The sequence below is a fragment of the Notechis scutatus genome, chromosome 2, assembly GCF_049901735.1.
Source record: "Notechis scutatus isolate UNSWTSFEM ecotype Mainland chromosome 2, rNotScu1.2, whole genome shotgun sequence".
Classification (NCBI taxonomy): Eukaryota; Metazoa; Chordata; class Lepidosauria; order Squamata; family Elapidae; genus Notechis; species Notechis scutatus.
Window position 1 is genome coordinate 63,088,341 of NC_142010.1, and position 25,790 is coordinate 63,114,130.

The following is a 25,790-nucleotide window of genomic DNA, read 5'->3' on the forward strand; positions in this document are numbered from 1 at the left end:
TGTTAGATAGTACAGTGCATTCAAATGTTTGTCCTGTAATGACTGGAATGAAAATGAAGTGGAAATGGGTATTTCGTGCTTGCTGACAAACTTTCATAAGTGTGAAAGTATAGGGGGGGGGGATATTAGTTACACATTACTCTTAACAAAGACAAAATACCAGGATTTTGGATCCCCCCCAAACACAAAGGATGAGAGAAGCCCTTCCTTTCCCTTCGCTCTGCGCCAGAATTCCCATTTATGTTTAATATAAAAAAATAAAATTTTTATATTAAATGTATTATCTTTTTAAAAAAAATTCGTATTAGTGGGCTTCGGGATTTAAAAGTATGAGTTTGGTGGTCCCTGAGGTCCAAAAGGTTGGTGACTCCTGCTTTAAAGCATCCTGCTCTGATGCTTTTTATGCACTGCAAGGCATTTGGGAGAACTACAGCAATCTTTTCCATTTCGGTGATGGTCACTTCCTGTCGTTTGTCATCCAACATGAGACCTCAGGACTGGAAAAATTGGATTGTTTCTATAGATTAGGCAAGTGTGAGCTAGACTGTTGCAAGCATTGCTACTGAAATGTCATACGATGTTCGTTTCTGTGCTCGAAAACACGTTATTTCTAATATACGCAAGGTTTCAAAATGTCAGAGACACACCACCTAAAGATCAAATGGCTTGGGTTGCCCACCAAGCTTAAATTGCTTATTTTCTGAATCTGAAATGAGACAACGAATCATAAACTGAACAAACAGTCTGAGTGGGCCCCATACAGCGATGGGGGAGGGGAGGAGGAAGAGGTGGAAATTACGCTTCAAATTAACCAAAATGTTGGCGTATTGTATACTTTTTCATACTAAGTTTTTAACTGGGACCCAAGTTTGTTGTGCAGAGAAGTCCAAAATCTCTTTAAACATGTCACTGGGAGATCTTGTGCGTTCTTTACCAACTGGAACTTTTGATAAACAGCCACAGCAATCATGTCACGTGTCAGCTATTCGTTTATAATTCAGGGGTCTCCAACCTTGGGAACTTTAAGGCTTGTGGACTTCAGCTCCCAGAATTCCTCAGCCAGCTTTGCTGGCTGAGGAATTCTGGGAGCTGAAGTCCACAAGCCTTAAAGTTCCCAAGGTTGGAGACCCTGGCTATATGATTTTTTTAAAAAAATGTACAGAACTTAATAGTATGTTTACCCAACTTCTAGATCGCTGAGCTAACCCCTCCAGCCATCCTGACTTCTAACCCAGGGAAAGATAGCCGAACAACCCTTGGAAAGTAACGGGGTTCAGGCGTCTGTTTCATGAGCTTGGCAAACTCTCCGGAGCTGGACTCTTGGGGAGTCCCAAAAGACGACCCCCCCCCCGGCTGGAAGGCGGTGCGGTGGGTTTCCCGTCTCCCTCTTTGCCCCCCCCCTCCCCCTGCTTCGATGCGCGAGTCCTGGGACATCGCGGGGCCGCCACACCTGACGAGGCCGGGGCCGTACAGTTATCTCCACCCGCCGATGCCTCTTCCTGCTCAGTCAGATCTGAATCAGCGAGGGAGGTTTTCGGGGCCAGGTGGGTCGAGGCGGTGGGGCGTGGCCTGCAATGGCAGGGCGTGGCCAGCAGGTGAAGGGGTGGCCGAAGGTAAGTAGCCTCGGCATGCCTGGGTTGCCTTTGGCAGGCAGAGCGGTGGGGCGAGCGGAATGTCGCGATTCGGAGGGATGAGCGGGCGGCAAAGGTAACTCGGCTTCCCTGAGGGCGCGCGGGACAGGCGTCTCCTCCTCCTCCTCCTCCTCGTTGGGTCGGGAACTCTCTCTCGTTCCGACTGATAAGCCCCCAGCCCCGGTTTTATCCTCCGAAGTGGTCAATGACTTCTTTGTTAGCAGAAATGTTTCCACCGTGCCGTCGTTTATCCTCTGGAGGGTAGCTGGGATCTTTCTGCAGGGGGGGTGGGGGTCGGCTGTTTTACACAGGCTCGCTTTTGTGAGGCGAGTTTTTCGGGAGGGCTCTCCGCTCCTAATGCCGGACTACAGTTCCCATCGTTGCCCTTGGGCCAATTCATCTAGGGGGCAGCAAGTAGAGGAAGCCGAGCCACCGCCTCCTCCTAAAGAACATAGACCCGGGTTTCTCTCTCTCCCTCCCTCCCTCTCTCTCTGTGTGTGCTATATGCATATTTCTATCGAGATTTGGGTGTGTGATTGTATATTGTGTTGGCAGTCTTTCACCCAACTCTTCTTTCTCACTTTCCCACCCTTTCAAGAAAGCTTTTGCTCTGTTGTTCCTGGTCCATGCATCCAAACCCTCGGCCTCCTTTGCCGAGAAGACACGGCATCCTTGAGCCTGTACAGTTGTGGGACCAACTTTGACAGCCTCCCTGAAATGGTGGTGGGGTTGTTTCTGTTGCGACGGAGGCTTAGCAGAATAAGCACCTTATCCAGGGAGGGAAAGATTAAAAATGGTGACCGACCCAGATTGGATCCTGCAAGATTAAAAATGTGTAAGGGGAACATCTGGATGTGGGCTTGGACAACCCCTGGTGATATTTGAAAGAAAAGAGAAGGTTAGGTGCTGCTCTGAATAGCCCCAATCTCCTTGAGTTTGCTCAACTGCTGTTACTAAGCCCCCTTCTCATCTTTTGTCTTTAGCAAAAGATCTTTTCTCTCTAGCTTTGAACTTCTCCAAGTCCAGGGTGTGTAACATTCCAGCATTTCATCTTCCATGAAGTTCTTATGAAGAGACATTAAGTGCAGGAGAGTCAGAGAGAAAGATGGAAGTTTGCCCTGTGGACCTGGAGTATCAGATCAGATAAATAGAGTTGGAAGGGACCTTGTAGGTCATCTAGTCCAACCCCCTGCCCAACCCTACACCATTTCTGACAAATGGCAGTCCAATCTCTTCTTGAAAGTCTCCCACAACTTCCGAGGACAAGCTGTTCCATTGGTTGATTGTTCTCACTGTCAGAAAGTTTCTCCCTATTTCCAGGTTAAATCTCTCCTTGTTCAGTTTCCATCCATTCTTCCTTGTCTGGCCTGGTGGTGTTGAAGCACCACTGCAAAGACAAAGAAGGAAAAAGGGAATCCCATTTGCTGCACATTTCCAAAAGGAGCTGGTAGATTTGTGGTGTGAAAAACCAAGAGACAGCCTTCCATGGGGTTATTTATCTTCAGCTAATCACCTCAGCTTTCTGTGCACAGTATTTCCACTCCATATCTCCTGAATGTGGAGGGTTCCCTTTCTTATAATTATTGGTGGTGGTTTTCCTCTCGCTTAAGCCATCACCATCAGATCTCTTGGAGTCCAACATCCCTGATTCCTACCTAACTTGAAAAGGAGAGTTTTGGTTGGGAATGGTGACAATTAGTATAACACATGTGGGGGACATCTGGTTTGAGAAAGCTGCTCTGAAACTGTTCTGCAATATAGTACCTGGGCTATTAGATCATGAGTTTATTTGTTTTTAAATTAGCTGATGATGCTATGTGGATGACGCATGGCCCCACTGAAATATACTGGTAATTACCAGATATTTGTAATATGCCCTTGTTTGCTAAAACAATTGGCCCCAATTATGCTGTGAAATATAATGTCTTTAGAGAATGTCATTTTTTTTCTCTTTCTTAAACCCTACCGTTGTTCAGAAGCCCATTGTTAAAACATTGCAAATGTCTGTGGGAATATTACCATGCAATGAGTGAATAGTCAAAGAGAGAAGGGAAGCTAGTTCAACATTACTCACCTTTTGGTAAATCTCAGGCATATAGTATGTTGATCTAGTCACAGAATGTTTATTGTGCCACAAGCCACAAAATGGTTTGTAAAGGGATTGGAGGAATTGAACGCAACTCAATTTTTAATGTGGTCTGAAAGTCATCGTCTGAATAGTTCTTTCTCCAGATGTGTCGAAGTAGTTGGGTCCTTATAGTGGGGGGACAAGATAGTGCTTTTCATGTACAGCAACAGCTGTATTTTCCTCCACTGGTGGCTCAATATTATTTCCATACAAGTGATGGGATTGCATCCTCACAGTTAGCAGAAAGATTGGGCTTATGTTTAATAATGCACCAGTTAGCAAAAAGATTGAGCAAATATTTAATAACAATTGTTTAGCTTGGAGACCATAGGGAATTGTGAGCACCACACAGCTCTGTCCACTTACTTCACTGCTGTTACCCCAATCCAGCATGTACTGCCTGAAGCCTCTGCCACCCTAGGGCCGCCCTGAAATATGTGATGGCTTTGTTATTGGATTTGGAATGGAAATGATTGACAGGTCATTGATTAACTTTGTCATTTTGCTTTAATATTGTTACTCAAACTTATCTGTATGCAACATTAGGAAACAAAATTGCTTCAAATATGACTAGCAATTGTTTCAGCTAACTTCAAAGTGCTATTGCTAGGAGCGCAAGGGTCTTGGGTTCTAAAAGAAATGGACTGGGAATGTTTGTTGTAGATTCCAACCTGTGCTTGACTTGTTCAGACAATAATTCTATGCTGGACTTGTTCAGACAACAGGAGTTCCCACTCACTTGTCACCAGATCTTGATTCCTAATGCAAGACATGTGACAAAGGTGGGAGCTCCTGTCATAGATAAATATATTTTCTGAATTCTGCTTGGAGGGGAATCAACTTTTATTTTCAGCATAAGCAAATAACACACTGTCACTTTGGAAAGTGGCTACTGGTTGTTCAAATTCCATTTTGTTGATCTGTTGACTGTTCTTCCACAACTCTGTGTCCTCTTTCACTATTATTTTGTTATACTTTGTGAAGAGTGCGGTAGTTATGAGTGTATCTTGGACTGAATAGATCCATTTGGTTCAGCACTGTCTACTGAAACTGATGCATGGGTGTCATACTCGATCATGCCCTGTGGTGGCTTTTTTGCCTTTGCGGAGCCGGGGAGGGCATGGTCTGTATCAACGGTGGGATTCAAAATTTTTTACTACCGGTTCTGTTGGCATAGCTTGGTGGGCATGGTGTGGTTTGGTGGGCATGGCTTGGTGGGCATGGCGGGGGAAGGGAGGGACTCAGGAGGCAGAAAATAGATGGGGGCAGGGGGCAGTCAGTTCCGAACTACTCAAAATTTCCACTACCGGTTCTCCAAACTACTCAAAATTTCCGCTACCGGTTCTCCAAACTACTCAAAATTTCCACTACCGGTTCTCCAAACTACTCAAAATTTCCACTACCGGTTCTCCAAACTACTCAAAATTTCCACTACCGGTTCTCCAAACTACTCAAAATTTCCACTACCGGTTCTCCAAACTACTAAAAATTTCCACTACCGGTTCTCCAAACTACTAAAAATTTCCACTACCAGTTCTCCAAACTACTCAAAATTTCCACTACCGGTTCTCCAAACTACTCAAAATTTCCACTACCGGTTCTCCAAACTACTCAAAATTTCCACTACCGGTTCTCCAAAGTACTCAAAATTTCCACTACCGGTTCTCCAAACTACTCAAAATTTCCACTACCGGTTCTCCAAACTACTAAAAATTTCCACTACCGGTTCTCCAAACTACTAAAAATTTCCACTACCGGTTCTCCAAACTACTCAAAATTTCCACTACCGGTTCTCCAAACTACTCAAAATTTCCGCTACCGGTTCTCCAAACTACTCAAAATTTCTGCTACTGGTTCTCCAAACTACTCAAAATTTCCTCTTCCAGTTCTCCAGAACTGGTCAGAACCTGCTGAATACCACCTCTGGTCTGCATGTGGCCAGCCCACAGGCCACCACTTGACAGGCTTCCTCTAGAGAGAATGGTCTTCCCTAGAATTACTGTCTACTACAGCTAGGCCTATGTGTAAAGTGTTGAAAGGGATTCTGGATTACAAGGCAAGACTTCTAAAGGGACCTGCTACAAAGATCACTACCTTGAGCTCAGAGGTTGCAGACTGAAACTTGCTATCATGGAGACCGAGAAACATCATGTTCAAAAAGCTGTCCAGAATTGCAACCAATCAGAATAAAACTGGAAGGGACCTTGGAGGTCTTCTAGTCCAACCCCCTGCTCAAGCAGGAGACCCTATACCATTTCAGACAACTGATTGTCCAGTCTCTTCTTAAAAGCCTGGAGTGATGAAGCACCCACAACTTCTGAAGGCAAGCTGTTCCACTGGTTAATTGTTCTAATTGTCAGGAAATTTCTCCTTAGTTCTAGGTTGGATTTTTTTCTTGATTCGATTCCATCCATTGCTTCTTGTCTGATCTTCAGGTGTTTTGGAGAGTAGATTGACTCCCTCTTCTTTATGGCACCCCCTCAAATACTGGCATACTGCTATCATGTCACTCTTAGTCCTTATTTTCTCCAGTTCCTGCAATCGCTCTTCATAGGTTTTAGTTGGCAGGCCTTTATCTTAGTTGTTCTTCCCTGCACTTTTTCCAAAGTCTCAACATCTTTTTTGTAATGTGGTGGCCCAAACCGGATGCAGTAGTCCTGGTGCACTCTCACTAGGTTTTATAAAGTGGTAGTGACACATCAAGTGAATAATTCTAAAATTGCAGCTGCAATTTGTATATATGTCTAACAAAGAATAAGCCATCCCATTGAATACAGTAGGATTTAAGAAGATAAGCTGCTCTTATGGAACAGACCCTGGCCCAACTAATCCAGCAGTCTATTCTCATGGTGGCCAACCAACTATAGAAGGAAAACCACGAATCTCCCAGCAGATGACCTCAGAGATAGTCACACTGTCTTCAGGGCTGATAGTCATTGATCCCCATGACTTCCAGGAATTGTTCCAATTTTTTTTTTTGACAGTGACATTGATTGTGTTCATATAGCATGCTAAGCTGGGTTATTATAACACCCAGCATATTGTTTCAAGTAAAGCTTGACTCAGCCTGGAATTAACAGGGAACATCTTAACCATACCATTTTTTTCCCTGCAAGATCAACTGAAATGCAATCTTCCAGGTCCTTGAGGTTTGAAAAAGCCGACCTTTCTCTTCCAGCCTCTTCCCAGGCAAAGAGCAGCTGCAGAATGATTGTGTCATGTTTCTATCACGGCGGCTCCTCATCCTTTTTGAAATGCATGAGATCATGCAGGTGTCAAAAGGCAATGGTGGTTCAGAAGTGCAATGGTTAAAGCAGGCTCAACTGGATTGCCTTACTTCTGCTGTTAGTAAGGTAAAGGTGAAGCGTCCTGTTTATGGGATCTGCATGGATATCAACATGTTTCCTGACAACAGTTCAGAAGTGTTTTGCCATAGGCTTCTTCCAAGATGTTTTTCAACCTTCCAGCTAACTAACAGCCCTGGTGTTCCTGATACCCGCCCAACCAGGGATTGGGATCAGACCAGTATAACTACCGGTGTCGCGTGAGTGCAATTTATGACCTGCTGAGCTGCCCAGACAGCTGAGCAGCATTCTGTGCAAGTGCACAGCGGTTGAAAAAGCCCTTTTCCCCCCTGCTTTTTCAACCGTAGCTGTGTCGCGCAAAGCAGCTGCTGTTGAAAAAGCAGAAAATAAAGGTCAGGTAAGAGCCCGGGCAGGCGGGTGGGCCAAAACAGCAGCAGACATAGAATCGGTTCTATGTCTGCTGCTCTTCAGAGCTACCGGTTCTACAGAGGTGGACAGAACCGGTAGAATCCCACCCCTGCGCTCAACTCTTAACTAACTTGTCCAGATAAAGTTAGAAATCTACTTTCTACTATCTACTTTCTCCTTGAAAGATGGCAGAGAGCTTGATTCCCCCTCCCGTCACTCATTAAAATAACATTCTTCCCTCCCTGAAGTGGCAGAAAACTATACAGGCATATCATTGACTGGTCACTATCTTCCCTCCATTTCATCTCTTCTGGTGTTTGTCCTGATTTGGGGATACTAAAAGGGTGTGCTAACAAAGCCACTGGATAGACTCTCGAGCCTTGCTGCCTTCCACTTTCTGAATATCCTCATCAGAGGGGAAACTATTCAGCAGTCACAGCAGAACTGTGATTGGTGGATGATTTTGGCAGACAGGTAGACCTATTCAACGTGCTTCCACACAGGAATGGGGTTTGGCAGGAGGGTTCATCCCAACAGAAGAGAATATCTGCGATTCAGGGTTGAATTGTTGAGTCCTTGGCACTCTCCAAGCTTAGTTGTTTGCCTGCAGATGTTTCATTTCCTAATTATGTAACATCATCAGTGCCCCTGTGCAGACTGAAAAGTGTGTTCCAAGCCAGTTCTTCCCAATCTACTGAAGAGCAGGCTGGGGGAGTCTCACATAAAGCAGGAGAAGTGACTTTCCCAGTTTACCTCATCAAATGGCAGAGGGTAATGATCCATGGGCTTTAGGAAGTAGCACCCTGAAGGACAGTTCAGTTTTCAAGAGCTAGACATTCAAGAGCTACATTCCAAGACACAATGTTTGGAAAGTTTTGCCTAAGGAAGAGAGGAGAGGGCATAGCTGGCTCCAGCCTACAGTAGCTAGTAGGTGTTGGATTGATTACATCTTCTGTAATTTGGTGCAAAATGCCATAGATTTATATCATTTTAGATGTGACGGAGTGCTGTTGGTTTAAAAGGTAAAACATACCTTTAAATACTGGGGCAACTAAGGAAGATTTTAGACTGACTCAATACGAGAAGAGTTCAATATAAGATGGACAGCTATGTAAATGTATGTAAAGCTATGTAACAAACAAAACAGCAGAAACAAAACCAACCAACCAAAAACTGGGCATGTGTGTTGCATGGTTACATGCAAGTCTGGAAAAGAAGACTTGTTGTTTTTCATCTTCAACCATGCCTACTTCCATCTCTGCTGTACAAAAGTACATATACATTTTATACAGACCTAGGGTAAATCTGTTTTTTTTAAACACACACACACACACACACACACACTGATTTTCAGTGTCCTATATAGGTTGAGTCTTAAATAATCTTCAGTATCACCGTTCAAAAATTCACAGGCATTTTTAAAAATAACATCATACTTTAATGGTTTTCCTAAGTCAAGTCAATGTAAGCAATTTCAATCTGAATAAGAACAGGCTTAAATACTGGATATTATAATTTGTATAGTGGCTTAAGGAGAGAAACCTCAAATTGCTGTAACTGTTCTTTCAGTGAGTAATGGAGCAACATTTTTCTTTTCAAGGATGATTTTCCTCAAGCCGCAAAAGAATTTTCAACCTGAATGGCTGGGATTCATGTAAACAACTTTATGGGTTCTTGCTGAAAAAAAATCTCTGTGCAATTCTATGAAATTAGTTAAATATCTATCAGAACCAATCTGATGTTGAAGTCACCTAGGTTTTTATGTACACTGAGAGCACATGCACCAAAGGCAAATTCCTTGTGTGTCCAATCACGCTTGGCCAATAAAAAATTATATTCTATTCTGTTCTATTCTGTTCTGATTCTGTTCTGATTCTATTCTATTCTATTCTATTCTATTCTATTCTATTCTATTATTCTATTCTATTCTATTCTAAAAGTAAATCAACAGGCAAGCAGTTCAGAGTCACTTTGAACCACCAGATGGGTGATGAATAAATTTGAAAGAAAGAAAATTCTACCTATTATCTTTCCCTCCTTCTCTTCCTTATGCCACCTATCTTATACTGAGCTTCTTCTTTACCCCTTCATTTACATACATACCCTCCAATGTAGTCCCAGGCCAAGTGGCAGAAACACTCAGCTCTTCTGGAAGGCCAGAAGTGTGAGACCAGACCCCACCTCCAACAGGATAAATAGTTCAGATTTTGCTTTGACAGTGGCCACAGCAGAAAGGACTCTTCTCCTGGATCCTGCCAGCTGAAATTCTTTGGCAGATGGGAATCTGAAGTACAGCCTTTCTGCTGGAACAAGTGGGGCGGACTGAGCCCCTTAGGATGAGACAGCTCCTCAGATATCAGAGATAAATTCAAATGATTCAATGTCAAAAGAGATTTGCTTCTATAAATAAACATTAAGTTATTATGAAGTCCTACTTCACACACACACACACATGCTGTGTTTGTAGCTGATGACATGGTGAAGAATTTCTGCACATCTGCATAAACACATTTTCATGTGAATAGTTAGGAAGTCTGCTATTCAACAGAATAGAGCACGAAGAAGAAATATTATAGCAGATTGCTGTCAAAATGCAGTCAAAATTAAACTAATTTACTATACTATAAAGAGAATTATGATATCCCTGTTGCCTAGGTGGAAATCAACAGTGAATGAATGCAAAGATAACTAGACAGAAATTAATTTGATCTGAAATCCAACTTCTGTATGCTGAAGTAATATTAGTAGACTCTTCCCTCCATTTCTTTGTAGAGTATTTCGCATGTCAGGAATTCACTAATACCTTTTGTGACTTGTGTAATTCCATATATATCAAGGTACCACACAAGACAATTAAAGATGCCAAAATATTTCAGAAGAGATTGATGATTGGTGCCCTGTGGGGAATGACCCATTATACAGATGATTTTAAAGAAAAGAGAACATAGGGTGTATCCTATAAACATATGTCTTTTAATCCTCAGTGATATGCTATCAGACTATGATGCAGGCACTTTAATTAATATAAAATTTAGGACTAAATGCAAAATTTGCTCTACAGAATCTGCCTTCTTGAATAAAATGATTTCTTAAAATAACCTATTCCTAATAGAAAAGTCAAGAGTTAGGGACAAAAGGAGAGTGTGTGTAAGAGAGACATAGCAATGTGAAGGCAACATCTATATTTGTAAAATCTGATTTTTATCTTTATGAAAACATGTGGCAAATCTGGCTGATGTCCCCACTCCCAGGCCATCACCTCATCAATCTGTAATGGCTTGCTAGAGCTGGAAAGGCAAGTTCTAAACCTGTTTTCCTAGAAATAAATTATTCTGAATTCAGTCAATCTGAATTCCTGGTAATTGTTGTTAGAATTGTTGGTTGACTTTACTGAGTAAGAAAAAAAGGGGGGAAGTGGTTGAGTTTGGATTGATTTATGGTAGAAAGTAAAACTTGTTAATTATGACTCTTACTGTTAAGAGGGGGATTGAAGACACTGAAAACCCATTTCCCAGCATCTAAAGCAGTGTATCTCAACCCTGGGAATTTTAAGACAGGTGGACTTCAACTCCCATAATTCCCCAGTCAGCATCTGGGAGTTGCAATTCACCCTTTAAAGTTCTCAAGGTTGAAAAACACAGATCAAAAGGCTCCGATAGATTGCTTGGAGCATGCAAATATTGGAGTTTAGTTTTTATGTTGGATTTATAGAGTTGGAACCAGCTGTTTGCTGTTATTTTACCAGGCTGAGTCTTAGTATCTTTGATAATGAAGTGAAGGTCACGTCTAGCTACGCTGGAATTCTCACAATTCCTTATCATTAACCAGGCTAGCAGAGTTTAATGAAAGTTGCTCTAAAACATCTGGAGGGCATCAGATTGTCTCCTGCTGATAGAGGGGAAATAATTGAGGTTTATTTTACTCTATTTGATTTGCATTTACTTAAAACATTTTTGTGTCCCCTTTGAAGAGGGTCCCAGGGCAGAAAAACAAAAAACAAATCAGTTGACTAGATTGGTAAAATCTGGTGATTATGGGAAAATAAGGCATCCCAATAAAACAAAGCCACTCCAATACATTAAAAAGAGGTGGGCGGGAAACATTGCAATTCTATAAAATTGGAACTCAATGAAAAAAGACTATTGCAATTACTTGAGCTTATGAATGTAGTCGGGAAATTGTCCCCCCCCCTCTGCATAATCTTTCTTTGAAAGGTTGGGAAATTGAATGCTTTCTAAGTCTTTATTATGCAATTAAGGAGTGTTAAATAGTTTTGTCCATATTACGCAAGCATATACCCACACACTAATATCTGAATGCCAGACCACAGAAATGAAATCTTATAGTTTTACTGAAACTATGATACCTGTGAGAATGTCAAAAGACAATGAACAGGGTTCAGAAATGAACATTTCTCTCCTCCTTTTATCTGAGGGATATTTGATGGGGTGGCTGGTTTTCTAATCAAGTGCGTCATTTAAGTTGATACTGTCTGATTGGTTCAGTAAGGTTGACTTAATTGAAGTACGGTGAATCTGCAGCTGGAAAATATAGAGAGGACTTGAAAACATGTTCCATACCCCAAGGGTGTGTGCTGTAGAAAACAGTTCTGGAAGATGTCTACCCTAAAGGTGGAATATTCATATCTCTTGGCTTCATACTCAAGAAGAGAAACATTTAACACTTTGCATGCCCTGCTTATAAAAGGGTCCGGGTGTGAACTGCTCATCCTAATAGTAACTTAAAAAAAAAGGTGCTCATGGTTTAACTTGTGTTCAGAGCAGGTCAGGTTGGAAACATGACACCAGAAGGACAACTTGCACTTACTGTTGTATGATAGAATATAGATATAGATATATTCATATCTCTTGCCTATATAGCCTCTTCTCTCTTAAAAGAGAAGTGGGAGAAACTCTTGAGTTTATTCATTCTCCCTTTCAAAGCTAGGCTAGGCTATTTTCAGGACCATCCCTGTGCCTTTTCCTGGTGTTTTCCAGTAGTGAAAGGTTAAGGATATTAGAAACTGAAATCCAACACTTTCAGGTTGAAGAAGACTGCCATAATATACAGTTCTGTGTTTGGCCCAGTATGTGGCATCTTCTTAATACAGGTGATGGAAGAGGATCCTCTCCCACAACAGACTTAAATCCAACCCACCCACCCCTGCCCTTGAATTCCATTGACTGTTATCTAGTACCAATTTCCTTTGAGTCTTGCGTATAGGTAGCATGGAATACTTTTGAACTCTATCCTGCCTCCTGATTTCTTTTGTGTCAGCTTTATGACTGCAATTGGCACTGGAACTTCCATTGCTAAGCAGCTGCTAGACCAATACTCGAATACAGCTCATCATTACGTATCTGATACTAACACAGTTGAGAAAGTCCAGAAATATTTCACAAGAAGAGTTCCCCACTCCTCTACTCGTTGCAGAATACCTTATGCCACCAGACTTGAAATTCTAGACCTAGAAAACCTAGAACTATGCCGCCTTCTGTCCGATCTAAGTATAGTATACAAAATCATACATTGCAATGTCCTACCAGTCAACGAATACTTCAGCTTCAACCATAACAATACAAGAACAAATAATTGAAAGATGGTTTTATGTTTTTATGTCTTGTTTGTATGTTTGTTGTAAATATATATATATATATATATATATATATATATATATATATATATATATATATATATATATATATATATATATATATATATATATATATATATATATATATATATTCTTAAGTTTTCTTAAGTTTTCGGTACTTACATGTATGGCCTTCGGCTTTGTTCGGTATTTTCCCACGTCATTGTAGTTGTTCTTTTAAAGTTGTAGCAACGTTTCAGCAGAATCTCATCTGCCATCATCAGGCTTCTGTATTGTGTCCGTCTGTGAGTCAGACTTTTACAGTGGTTTCAGATTTAAATTTGGGGCAGCCTATTGCTGTGCCAGAATGGTTTTTTCTTCATCCTGATTGGTTGGGAGTCTTGGTCTGTGTTTATTGGTTTATTGGCCACAGGTCATAGCATCAACTTCAATGGCACCAAAACCCTAGCCACTATAGAAAACCCTAGCCACAGAATCATCAGAGAAGCCATAGAGATTGAAAAAAGACCAGAAAGCATGAATAGAAGAGATGATTCCACCAGGCTGTCAATCATTTGGAAGCCTGCACTCACAAACAAAAAAATCTCCACACCACAAGCCAGGCAAACACCTGGGCACAAACAGATCCCCCCTGATACCTCCAGCTCAAACACATCCCAACCAGGCACCCAGATGAAACCCAGCTTCCTAACTAATGATAGCCGTCCATTTACCCGAAGCCAAGCTGCACTAAAGGCCTCCAATAAAGTAACACAATGCTGCCAGCCAATCAAGATACAAAAAGAGCCAAAAAACAGACAGAAGATATTAGAGACACCAATCAAGCAGAACACAGCAAACTCCGAGACCAATAAACACAGACCAAGACTCCCAACCAATCAGGATGAAGAAAAAACCATTCTGGCACAGCAATAGGCTGCCCCAAATTTAAATCTGAAACCACTGTAAAAGTCTGACTCACAGACGGACACAATACAGAAGCCTGATGATGGCAGATGAGATTCTGCTGAAAAGTTGCTACAACTTTAAAAGAACAACTACAATGACGTGGGAAAATACCCGAACAAAGCCGAAGGCCATACATATATATATGTATATATAAACCAATACAAGAGCACACAATAGATACAAACTCAAGGTTAACCGCACCAAACTTGATTGCAGGAAATACGACTTCAGCAACAGAGTGGTCAATGTCTGGAATACTCTACCTGACTCTGTGGTTTCTTCCCCAAACCCCCAAAACTTTAACCTTAAACTGTCTACTATTGACCTCACCCCTTTCCTAAGAGGCCTGTAGGGGGCGTGCATAAGTGCACCAACGTGCCTACCGTTCCTGTCCTATTGTTTCTTTTTTTATTTTTCTTATATGTATCCATTTCATGTATTTATAACCATGTTTATACTTGTCCCTGTTATCTTGTAAGCGATTGACAAATCAAATAAATAAATAAATGCAATTGTTAAGTGAGTTGCACCCAGTTTTTTTGACCTTTTTGTTGCCTTTGCAGTTGTTAAGCAAATCCCGCAGTCATTCCTCCATTGACTTTGCTTGTTGGGTGGCAACTGAGAAGCGAAGGGAAACTATGCGATCTTGGGATACTGCAACTGTCATAAACACATGCAGGTTGCCAAGCACCCACATTCTGATCCCATGACTAGAGGGATGTTATAATGGTCTAAGTGTGAGGACCAGCCATAAGTCTCTTTTTTTAGCCATGTCATAACTTCAAATGATCATTAAACAAAATGGTCATAATTTGAAGATTCTCTGTACCTGCAGATGTTTTTGCTATGAATTTGGTAAGCACGAGCAAGCTTTCAATGGTTTGGACGTAGGCTCAATTTCTGGTGTCTTTTATTTAAAAACAATAAGCATGGATGGGGCTATTCAGTGCTGGAGAGTAATCCATACCACCATCTGAACATTTTGATACATTACAACATTTTCAAGAGACAGTAATAGGAACCTCAAGTTCATCTTCATTATTCAAACACCCTCGAAAATGTATTAAATAGAATTATAGATTTGGAAGGGACCTTGGAGGTCTTCTTGTCCAACCCCTTGCTCAAACAGGAAATTCTATACCATTTCAGACAAATGTTTGTCCAATCTCTTCTTAAAAACTTCCAGTGTTGGAGCATTTACAACTTCTGGAGGCAAGTTGTTCCACTGATAAATTGTTCTAACTGTCAGGAAATTTCTTCTTAGAAGAGATCTAGGTTGCTTGTCTCCTTGATTAGTTTCCACCCATTGCTTCTTGTCCTGCCCTCAGGTGCTTTGGAGCATAGCTTGACTCCCTCCCTTTGCCTCCCTTGTGGCAACCCCTGAGATATTGGAACACTGCTATCATGTCACCCCCAGTCCTTATTTCATTAAACTAGACATACCTAATTCAAGCAACTGTTGTTTATATGTTTGATCCTCCAGTCCCCTAATCATCTTTGTTGCTCTTCTCTGCACTCTTTCTAGAGTCTCAGCATCTTCTTTATATTGTATTAGGTATTCCCCTTGAACTTATTGGCTAACCAATCATAAAAGCTGTCTATAAGCATTTATTTTTCTGCCTGTGTAAGTTTTCTGAAGACGGGAAAATGGCCATGCAGGATCTGGTTAGTTTGTCAGAACAAAATTGTTATTGCATCCATGTTTCCAAAGAGTAAATTCGATTCGTGATGAGTTAATCACAAGGAAATGCTTTTCTTTTGGTTAAATTATAACTAAATAATGCCATGAATGAATGTTCAATCAAATTTAAATTAGGGAAGTTTTGGGTCAAATATAGCTGAGTGTTTTTAGTTTGCTGGCATTATCCGGGGGTAACAAAGATTAGACTTAAGACTATGTCTTTCTCAGAGATGTAGTGAAACATATAAGATAAGAGATAAGATAAGATTATCTGTTAAGATAATATAAGATAAGATTATCTGTTTTTATCTATTGATTCATACAGGAAAGGGGAAGGAAAAATTCCAGCTTGGGTGGGAGGAGAAGAGGCAACATTAACATCTATGCACTGAGGTAACTTTTCACAACATTAGGCCTTTCAGATCGATTGGCACCACAATTCCTAGCGTTTTAGCCAATATGGCCAAAATGGGGGTTGTAGTACTCAAGCATGCAACTTGAAAAAATTAAGACATCTGTTTAGAATTAAAGAATATGGTGATTTTGAGCATATATTTGGCCTAAAAAGTTGCTGTCAGGAGGCAAAATGAGCTCAAATATTTTTTAATTACCGGCCTCCTCCTTTACCCCTGCCAAGTAATGCTGAAAAGTAGCAGAAAGAGGGACCCTGTTTTGCTGTTCTTTTTGCTGAGTCATTGAGACACTACAGGTCAGGGGGTCTTCAAACTTGGCAACTTTATGGCATGGCTGGCTGGGGAATTCTGGGAGTTGAAGTCCACAAGTCTTAAAGTTGCCAAGTTTGATGACCCCCTGCTATAGATAGCCTTTGACTTAACAACCACAATTGGCACCAGGAAATCCATTGTTCATCGGTGCAGTCGTTAAAGTGGGCATTATGTGACTGCACCCAGTTTGACAAACATTTTTTTTTTTTTGCCAGAGCCATTCAGTGAATCACTGCCACGGTTACACAAAATACCATGTGACTACAACTTGCAACCTTCCCTGCCAGCTTCCCCATTGACTTTGCTTAGAGGGAGCCTGGTAGGGAAAGTCACCAAGGGTGATCACAGGAGTGCTGGTTGCCAAGCATCCCCCCAGACCATAATCACATGAACAGCAGGGAACTCAGTGACTTTTTCAGCACCACCGTAACAGTGGTGAGATTCAAAAAATGTTTCTACTACTGGTTCTGTAGGTGTGGCTTGGTGGGCGTGGCAGGGGAAGGATACTGTGAAATCTCCAGTCAGAGGTGGTTCTCTGAACTACTCAAAATTTCTGCTACCGGTTCTCCACAACTAGTCAGAACCTGCTGAATAACCACCTCTGCACTATAACTTCAAACGATAGCTAAATGAATGGCTGTAAGTGAAGGATTATATGTATTAACTCTCAGCTGTCAATATAATTCACTGCAATTTTTAAGGCATGTCTGGACCGAGGCTGTCTTTGTTCCTGTCCCCCACATTGGCCCTTCTCTCTACCTTTAGTAGCAAGCTGGCCTTTCAGTGGTGTATTAACCATGAAGCAGACTAAGCACATGCTTAGGGCACCAGGCCCAAAGGGGACACCACAAAGTTGAGAAGGAAAAAAAAACCCAATGAAGATTTGTAAAAACTCTTGTATGTACAAAGGAGGAGGGCACCAAGATTTGTCAAGTGCTTAGGGCACCAGTGAGCCTTAATCCACCACTATGGTCTTTTAAAGGTTTTCAAGCAGAGGAGATGAATTTGGCCAAGCCAGTATCAACTTTAGTTTCTCTGTCAGCTATGCAAGGGACACCAATGGATGACCAGAGAGGAGCGTAAGAGAAAACAAGCATGCAAAGCAAGGGTTTCCAACCTTGGCAACTTTAAGACTTGTGGATTTCAACTCCCAGAATTCCTCAGCCAGAACTTTGCCAGCTTTGCTGTCTGAGGAATTCTGGGAGTTGAAGTCCACAAGTCTTAAAGTTGCCAAGGTTGGAGACTCCTGATGTAAAGGACTTGGAATAATCTCAAATAGTTTGAGTCGCAGTAAAAGAACGACATGTAAAAGTAAATATTTGGAACAGTCCAACTTGCTTGGAAATCTGGATGCTGTCTTTGAACAGACAAGAGAGGCACCAAGTTGGCCAAGTTTGCTCTGAAGGTTTAAATGGCAGGTCCAATTTTCTGCTGCTTTCTGGAAAGAAATAGCAGCTGTTCTGTCCTCCTCCCCCCTCCCTCCACCAAGCCATTTGAAGAAACCCTTCCTCAGCCCTTGAAGGCCCTCCGGCTGCCCAGGACTGCAGTTGTGCTTGTGTCTGCATTCCTTCCCCCAGCCCCACAAGTCTTTCCCTGGAGCCTCTTTTCTGCTGCTGAGAAAGGAGAGCAGTTGGGTACCCAGGGACAAGGGGGTGTGGGGACAAATAGCTACTGTTCCTGCATTGCTGGATTGTGAAATGAGTCACAGCTGGTGGGACTGGGCTGTAGAGGCTTCAGGAAACAGCAAATCCCAACAGCTCAGGAAGATTCTCCTTTATAGCTCAACAGAAGTCAAGCGATGCCTTGGGATGCAAGCCTTTGTAATCCGCCAAATTCCAGCCGAGCTGAATTATCTTTCATGACTCTGAACAGCTGAGAACCAGAGAAAACTGTCTGGTGAAAGGAAGGGCTTTCCGGTTGGCGGTGATATTTGCCAGCCTCCAGATGTCGGCCTGCCACTTGCTGGGGCTGTGACAGACAAGCCATCTGCACTGGGAACTGAAAGGATAATCGGATCGGAAAGCATAGATGCATACAGCGCTAACCAGATGTCATAGGATACAGGGCTTCCAAGCCATTTTCAGGATTGCACAGAAGGGAAATATTACTCTTGGCACCAATGAAGAATTTACTATGTACACACCTCTTAAAAATACAGCAAGTGTATCCTTTAAAAAAACTGGCAGTTTTAAACTGGGGCGTTTGCATACACACCCAGAGCTGCAGTTAGTTTTCTAGCACTTTCTAATGTTTTGGAAGTAATACTCCCAGCAGTGATTTTTTTCCCCTTCTTTTTAATGTTTCAGGAGGAAAAATCCTGCTGGAGTTTAGGCAGGCATCCTTGAATCATTTCCTCCTCCTCCTCAACATACTCCCTTTAATTTCTCCACTATTTGAAAATTTTGTGATTCTTGCTTGTACAGCATTACTTCCAATTGTTTGATTGCTCAGACAATGTTTGGATTGCAGTCTGTTCCACTTGCTTGTGCGAGCCTCAGAATTCACGCAGGACCTATCTGGCAAGTGTGCCTGAGCTCATACGTGTCCTGCTGAACTTGCTTTATTCCTTCTTCTTTGTGAACAGCTTAAGTCTTCTGTGGACCTTTGCCTCCTGAAATCATAATTTAAATGATGGCTGACTGCAGAGCAGATGCCCTTTGAACATACAAACATCAATTCCACATATCTGTGATCTTCACAATATGGCCATCTAGCAGTGTTAGGCTCTAACCAGCTTAGGAGAATGGGAATTGTACTCTAATACAGGGGCCTCCAACCTTGGCCACTTTAAGCCTGGAGGACTTCAATTCCCAGAATTCCCCAGCCAGCTTTGGGAATTGAAGTCCTTCAAGCTTAAAGTGGCCAAGGTTGGAAATTCCTGCTCTAATATACCTAGTAAGCATCGAGTTGGGGAAATCAATGCTCGGTGTAGGAGCATTACTGTAAAGAGCAGGTTTAAAAACCCACCTGCACAAACTTGCTACGAACAGAACAGGGACATAAATTTATTTTCTAAGAAACTATGAAGGTCATAAAGACCAAGCAAGCTCTGCTCTCACTAACAATTGCAAACTCCAGTTGTGGTAGAAACTTCCACCAACATCCCTATTGCAACACTCAGTCTGCATTGAGATGCTTAGGACCATCTCTCCTTCAGGCTTATTGCCGAAACGTTTGCCGCCCCGTGAAGCCGAGTAAACAATGCTGTTGTGATGAACCAGAAGCCCTTTGAGCCATTGTATGAAGAACTGGAGTTACATTTTATTGTGAGATAAAGGTGGGAAGGATGGGTGTTTTTTTTCCCCTCCTGTTCCAGGGGGATGGATGATTAGGGCATGTCACTAATGGCATGAGGTCACGAATGTGCCAGGAAGTTCTAGCAGAGCTTCAGCGACTTCTGTCCGCCCTGCTCTTTTTTTTATGGAGGTGCATTAACTATTCTTTTTTTTTTTTTCCTGTCTGACCAGATGGTCTTTAATTCCTCCAGAGACTGGCAATGAGCTTTTTTCTTTTCTTTTCTTTTCTTTTTTTTAAACAAGTTTTATTAATTTTTAAAACACACAAATTATCATTATTCATTACATGTTTAAACCTTTTTTCATTGTAAATTTAACAAGTCAGATAAATTATGATTCTGTTTTAAACCATTTCCATATAACATACCAAAACCTCTTATTCAATTTCTCTTTACTTCTCTTTACTCTTATTCAATATCATTATTATTATTTCATCTGTTTCTTTCTGACTTAGTTACCATTATTCTCATTCTATATTTCTACAAGTTTTTACTAATTCTCCCCCCCAAAAAGACATATACACACAACACACAAAACATAAAAAAAATCTTTTTGGAAAGTAACTTGGACCCAGGTGTCTCTCTCTTCATGGACTTCAATTATATTCATGCTCATCTTACATATCATTACTTATTTTATTTACCATTCTAAGCCTTCTATATTAGCTTCTCCACATATTTCACCCTTCTTAATTCTATCTTAATTAATCATCTTAGTTTGAGTCATTATATTTGTATCTTTTGTCCATTTTTTATCATCCCTTTGTCTCATTCCTTATGAAAAAAAAGAAAATCAGTTTCTCCTGAAATCATTAATCAGAGTATGATGCCTTTCTATCTCCCCCCTAAGTTAATCAAATTAATCTTTAAAATAATATCCAATACCCAATCCGATTTTGCTTGGTACATTCTATCTAACTAATACATCCAACTAATACATACATTTTTAAAGCATTGCATCCCAAAGAGTCTTCTGGAGTCCGTACAATCAGTTGTGCGATATCCCGGTGTATATTATCCTCAATAGGCTCAGTTTCACGAAAGCAAAGTGATTTCCCAGAAACAGAGAGGAAGAGGAGCAGAATAACAGGGCTATTAAAGGGTTAATATGGGCTCGGACGGAGCAAATGTGCCAGAAAAACTGTGTGTGTGTGTGTGTGTGTGTGTGTGTGTGTGTGTGTGTGTGTGTGTCTAATAGGGCTTCTCCACATATCTGGCTCTTTTCCTCCCTGCGAGCTGCCTTTCACCGGCACAGTCCTCTGACCAGTCTCGTGTTCCCACCTGCTCCATTCCTGGCTGGGTTAGTCCCTGCACCTCCCTGGCTCCTTTCCTGAATGCAGGAGGCCAAGCAGGGACCAGGGAGAGAGAAGAGAGCAAGGCAGGGGAGCGGGAGTGAGCAAGCAAGCCAGAGATGACAAGGATGATGGCTGTGGCACAGATGGAGGGACAAGCCCATTGCTTTGCTCTGAGGCAGTCCCTAAGGAATGAGAAAGAGGCATATTGTGACCCTAAAGGGGCGGGCGGGGGGAGAGAGAGAATGACAAGGAATTATTTATTTAGCATATGGCAAGTGATAAGAGGAGGGACGTGGTGGCTCAGTGGCTAAGACACTGAGCTTGTCAATCAAAAAGGTCGGCAGTTCGGGCGGTTTGAATCCCTAGTGCCGCATAACGGAGTGAGCTCCCGTTACTTGTCCCAGCTTCTGCCAACCTAGCCGTTCGAAAGCATGTAAAAATGCAAGTAGAAATATAGGGACCACCTTTGGTGGGAAGGTAACAGCGTTCCGTGCGCCTTCGGCATTTAGTCATGCGGGCCACATGACCACGGAGATGTCTTCGGACAGCTCTGGCTCTTCGGCTTTGTAATGGAGATGAGTACTGTCCCCCTAGAGCCGGAAATGACTAGTACGTATGTGCGAGGAGAACCTTTACCTTTAAGTGATAAGAAAGAGCAAGCATAATCCGAGAGTGCCGCTAGGCAGGTAGAGAGAGAGGTGATCCATGTGACTTTGGATATTTGGGTTTGGAAATTCGGGAGTGGGGGAGGGCAAAGTCTCTCCTCATGATTCGCGAGAGTAAATTTTACCATAAGTAGATTAAGAGGGTACTGTAAAAGACAGGAATTGGGCATTAATGGACATTAAGACATTATTTCTAGAAAAGTCTTTAAGGGATGTTTGTTGGCTGCTCTGCTTTCTTTCAAGTAGTCCTCGAATTATGACCACCATTGACCCCCAACATTTCTGTTGTTAAGTGAGAAATTTGTTAAGCAAGTTTTGCCGCATTTTACGACTTTTCTTGCCACGTTGGTTAAGGGAACCACTGCAGTTGTTCAATTAGTAACCCGGTTGTTCAATTAAATCTGGCTTCCCTACTGACTTTACGTGTCAGGAGGTTGCAAAAGGGGGTGGGGTCACATGACCCCGGAACACGGTGACCCTCATCAATATGAACCAATCACCAAGTGTCCAAATGGAAATTACGTGATGCTGGGGATGCTGCAATGCTTGTTAGTGGGGAAAAAGGTCATACACCCCCGTTTTTTCCCAGTGCTATTGTAACTTTGAACAGTCACTATACAATACACTGTTGTAAGATGAGGACTACCTGTATATCCAGAGGTGGTATTCAGCAGGTTCTGATCAGTTCTGGAGAACCAGTAGCAGAAATTTTGAGTAGTTCAGAGAACCAGCAAATACCACCTCTGACGGGCCCTGCCCCCATTTTTCTCTGCCTCCTGAGTCCCAGCTGATCGGCTCTTTTGTTGCCTTGCACAGGAGAAGGGAGCTGGAAAGCAGGTTAGTGGGGTGGGGAGGGAATGGGGATTTTGCAGGCAAGGATCTCTTCAAATGCATTCTATATATATTTTGGTGTAATATTGGTGCAGCTGAAGTATTGATTAATACACAGAACCTGCCTGTGTAAATTTATCTTCCATTGACATAACGGCCATCAACACATTTTGGAATGCCCTCTTCCAATTAACATGGCAGGCAAAACTTCTTTGGAGATGAGATTTTATTAGCATTTGGGGCAAAAAAAGGAATACGAGACCAATTCTTTCATCAGTTCATTCCCAAAGGAAAATCAGTGGAAGGAAAGTGGAAAGAGAAGGAAAAGCAGTTTTTTTTACCTTTATTATGCTTTTCTTTCAAAGGATGTGTACCTGCCATGCCCACCAAGCCACGCCCACAGAACTGGTAGTAAAAAAAAACGAACACTGTGTATATCTAATACTGAAGCAATTGCTACAGCAAGTTTGTAGAAGACAGAGAGCCAGAGAAATAGCATTTCAAAAATTCAATGTAGAGAAAAGTAAAGTCATACACTTCGGCAAGAAAAATCAAAAGTACACATATAGACTGGGTGAAACCAGGCTCAATAGCAGTAACTGTGAGAGGGATCTTGGAGTCTTAGTGGACAACCAGCTAAATATGAGCCAGCAGTGTGCAGCAGCCACCCAAAAAGCTAATGCAATCCTAAATTGCATTAACAGAGGGATACAGTCAAGATCAAGTGGTACTACTACCACTCTATAAAGCCTTAGTAAGACCACACCTAGAGTACTGCATCCAGTTTTGGTCACCACATTATAAAAAAGATGTTGAGATTCTAGAAAAAGTACAGGGAAGAGCAACCAGGATGATTAGGGGACTGGAGGCTAAAACATACAATGAACAGTTGCAGTGGGCTTGCTAGTCTAGTAAAGAGAAGGACCAGGGGAGACATGATAGCGGTCTTCCAATATTTGAGGGACTGCCAGAGGGAGGAAGGGGTCAAGCTATTTTCTAAAGCTCCTATAGGCCAGACAAGGAATAATGGATGGAAACTGAAAAGGAGAGATTTAACCTGGAAACAAGGAGAAACTTTCTGACAATGAGAACGATCAACCAATGGAACAGAAGTTGCCCTCGGAAGTTGTGGGAGCGCCATCACTTGAGACTTTCAAGAAGAGATTGGACTGCCATCTGTCAGAAATGGTGTCGGGTCTCCTGCTTGGGCAGGGGGTTGGACTAGATGACCTACAAGGTCACTTCCAACTCTGATTATCTGTTAAATCTGTTAAAAATACAAGTGGTCTCTCTGCTTTTCTCACTCACTCAAAAGAAGAAATTTGTACTAACTATTTAACTTTAGCACCCAGTACATTTCTTCTCTAAGACCCAGTTTGGTGCAGTGGTTAAGGCATCGGGCTAGGAACCAGGAGGCTGTGAGTCCCACCTTAGACACAATGTCAGCTGAGCTGGGTGATCTTGGGGTGGTCACTTTCTCTCAGCCCTAGGGATGAGGCTCTTCAGAAAAGCCAAGTTTTGTTTTTTTTAACAAAATCCAGACAATGGAGATATTACATTTTAAATAGATAATGTTAACATCCTAATTTGCAGGAAGCCATTTGTGATGGAAACCTGGGGCCGAGTATATGGCGTTGCACTGGGTCCCCCAATCCCTCAAACTAGGGCTAAAGGAAGGTAGCAGCTTCGACCAAAATGTACTTCATTTCCAAAGTTTCAGAAGAAGAAAAGATCTAGAAAGTGAGACATTGGGGGAAGCTCCAAGTGGGCTCCATCACTCACCCTCACTAAGATTAGCACTTTTTAAAAACCCTATTTTTTACCATATTAGTTCTCCATTCTTCCTATGGCAGTGCTTGGCACATATCAAATTCCTTGTGTGTCCAATCACACTTGGCCAATAAAGAAATTCTATTCTATTCTATTCTATTCTATTCTATTCTATTCTATTCTATTCTATTCTATTCCATTCCATTCCATTCCATGCCATGCCATTCCATTCCATTCCATTCCATTCCTTCCATTCCAATTCCATTCCATTCCTCCCATTCCATTCCATCCCACCCCATTCCATTTCCATTTCCAATTCTATTCCTTCCAGTCCTTCCATTCCATTCCATTCCATTCCTTCCATTCTATTCCTTCCATTCCATTACGATACCATTCCATTCCATTCCTTCCATTCCATTCCAATTCCATTCCATTCCAATTCCATTCCATTCCTCCCATTCCATTCCATCCCATCCCATCCCATTTCCAATTCCAATTCTATTCCTTCCAATCCTTCCATTCCATTCCATTCCATTCCTTCCATTCCATTCCAATTCCATTCCATTCCTCCCATTCCATCCCATCCCATCCCATTTCCAATTCCAATTCTATTCTTTCCAGTCCTTCCATTCCATTCCATTCCTTCCATTCCATTCTTTCCATTCCATTCCTTCCATTCCATTACGATACCATTCCATTCCCATTCCAATTCCAATTCCAATTCCATTCCATTCCATTCCTCCCATTCCATTCCATCCCATCCCATTTCCAATTCCAATTCCTCATTCTTTCCAGTCCTTCCATTCCATTCCATTCCATTCCTTCCATTCCATTCCAATTCCATTCCATTCCTCCCATTCCATCCCATCCCATCCCATTTCCAATTCCAATTCTATTCTTTCCAGTCCTTCCATTCCATTCCATTCCTTCCATTCCATTCTTTCCATTCCATTCCTCCCATTCCATTCCATCCCATCCCATCCCATTTCCAATTCCAATTCTATTCCTTCCAATCCTTCCATTCCATTCCATTCCATTCCTTCCATTCCATTCCAATTCCATTCCATTCCTCCCATTCCATTCCATCCCATCCCATTTCCAATTCCAATTCTATTCTTTCCAGTCCTTCCATTCCATTCCATTCCATTCCTTCCATTCCATTCCAATTCCATTCCATTCCTCCCATTCCATCCCATCCCATCCCATTTCCAATTCCAATTCTATTCTTTCCAGTCCTTCCATTCCATTCCAATTCCATTCCAATTCCATTCCATTCCATTCCATTCCTCCCATTCCATTCCATCCCATCCCATCCCATTTCCAATTCCAATTCTATTCCTTCCAATCCTTCCATTCCATTCCATTCCATTCCTTCCATTCCATTCCAATTCCATTCCATTCCTCCTATTCCATTCCATCCCATCCCATCCCATTTCCAATTCCAATTCTATTCTTTCCAGTCCTTCCATTCCATTCCATTCCTTCCATTCCATT

At 41.9% G+C, this 25,790-nt stretch overlaps 1 protein-coding gene across 2 annotated transcripts in view; it reads left to right on the top strand.

Moving 5' to 3' along the window:
* Window positions 1-1,614: 1,614 nt before the first annotated feature.
* The window catches only part of LOC113422540 (hyaluronidase Ccc Hy-4-like), a 48,234-nt gene continuing 24,058 nt past the window's right edge, over window positions 1,615-25,790 (top strand). Inside the window, exon 1 of one of the 2 annotated variants that reach the window (XM_087954924.1) lies at window positions 1,615-1,707. In XM_087954924.1, the coding sequence (XP_087811050.1) occupies window positions 1,673-1,707 (35 nt within the window). In that variant the 5' untranslated portion in view covers window positions 1,615-1,672. The remainder of the gene's footprint in view (window positions 1,708-25,790) is intronic. The other variant, XM_087954922.1, reaches the window with a different exon arrangement.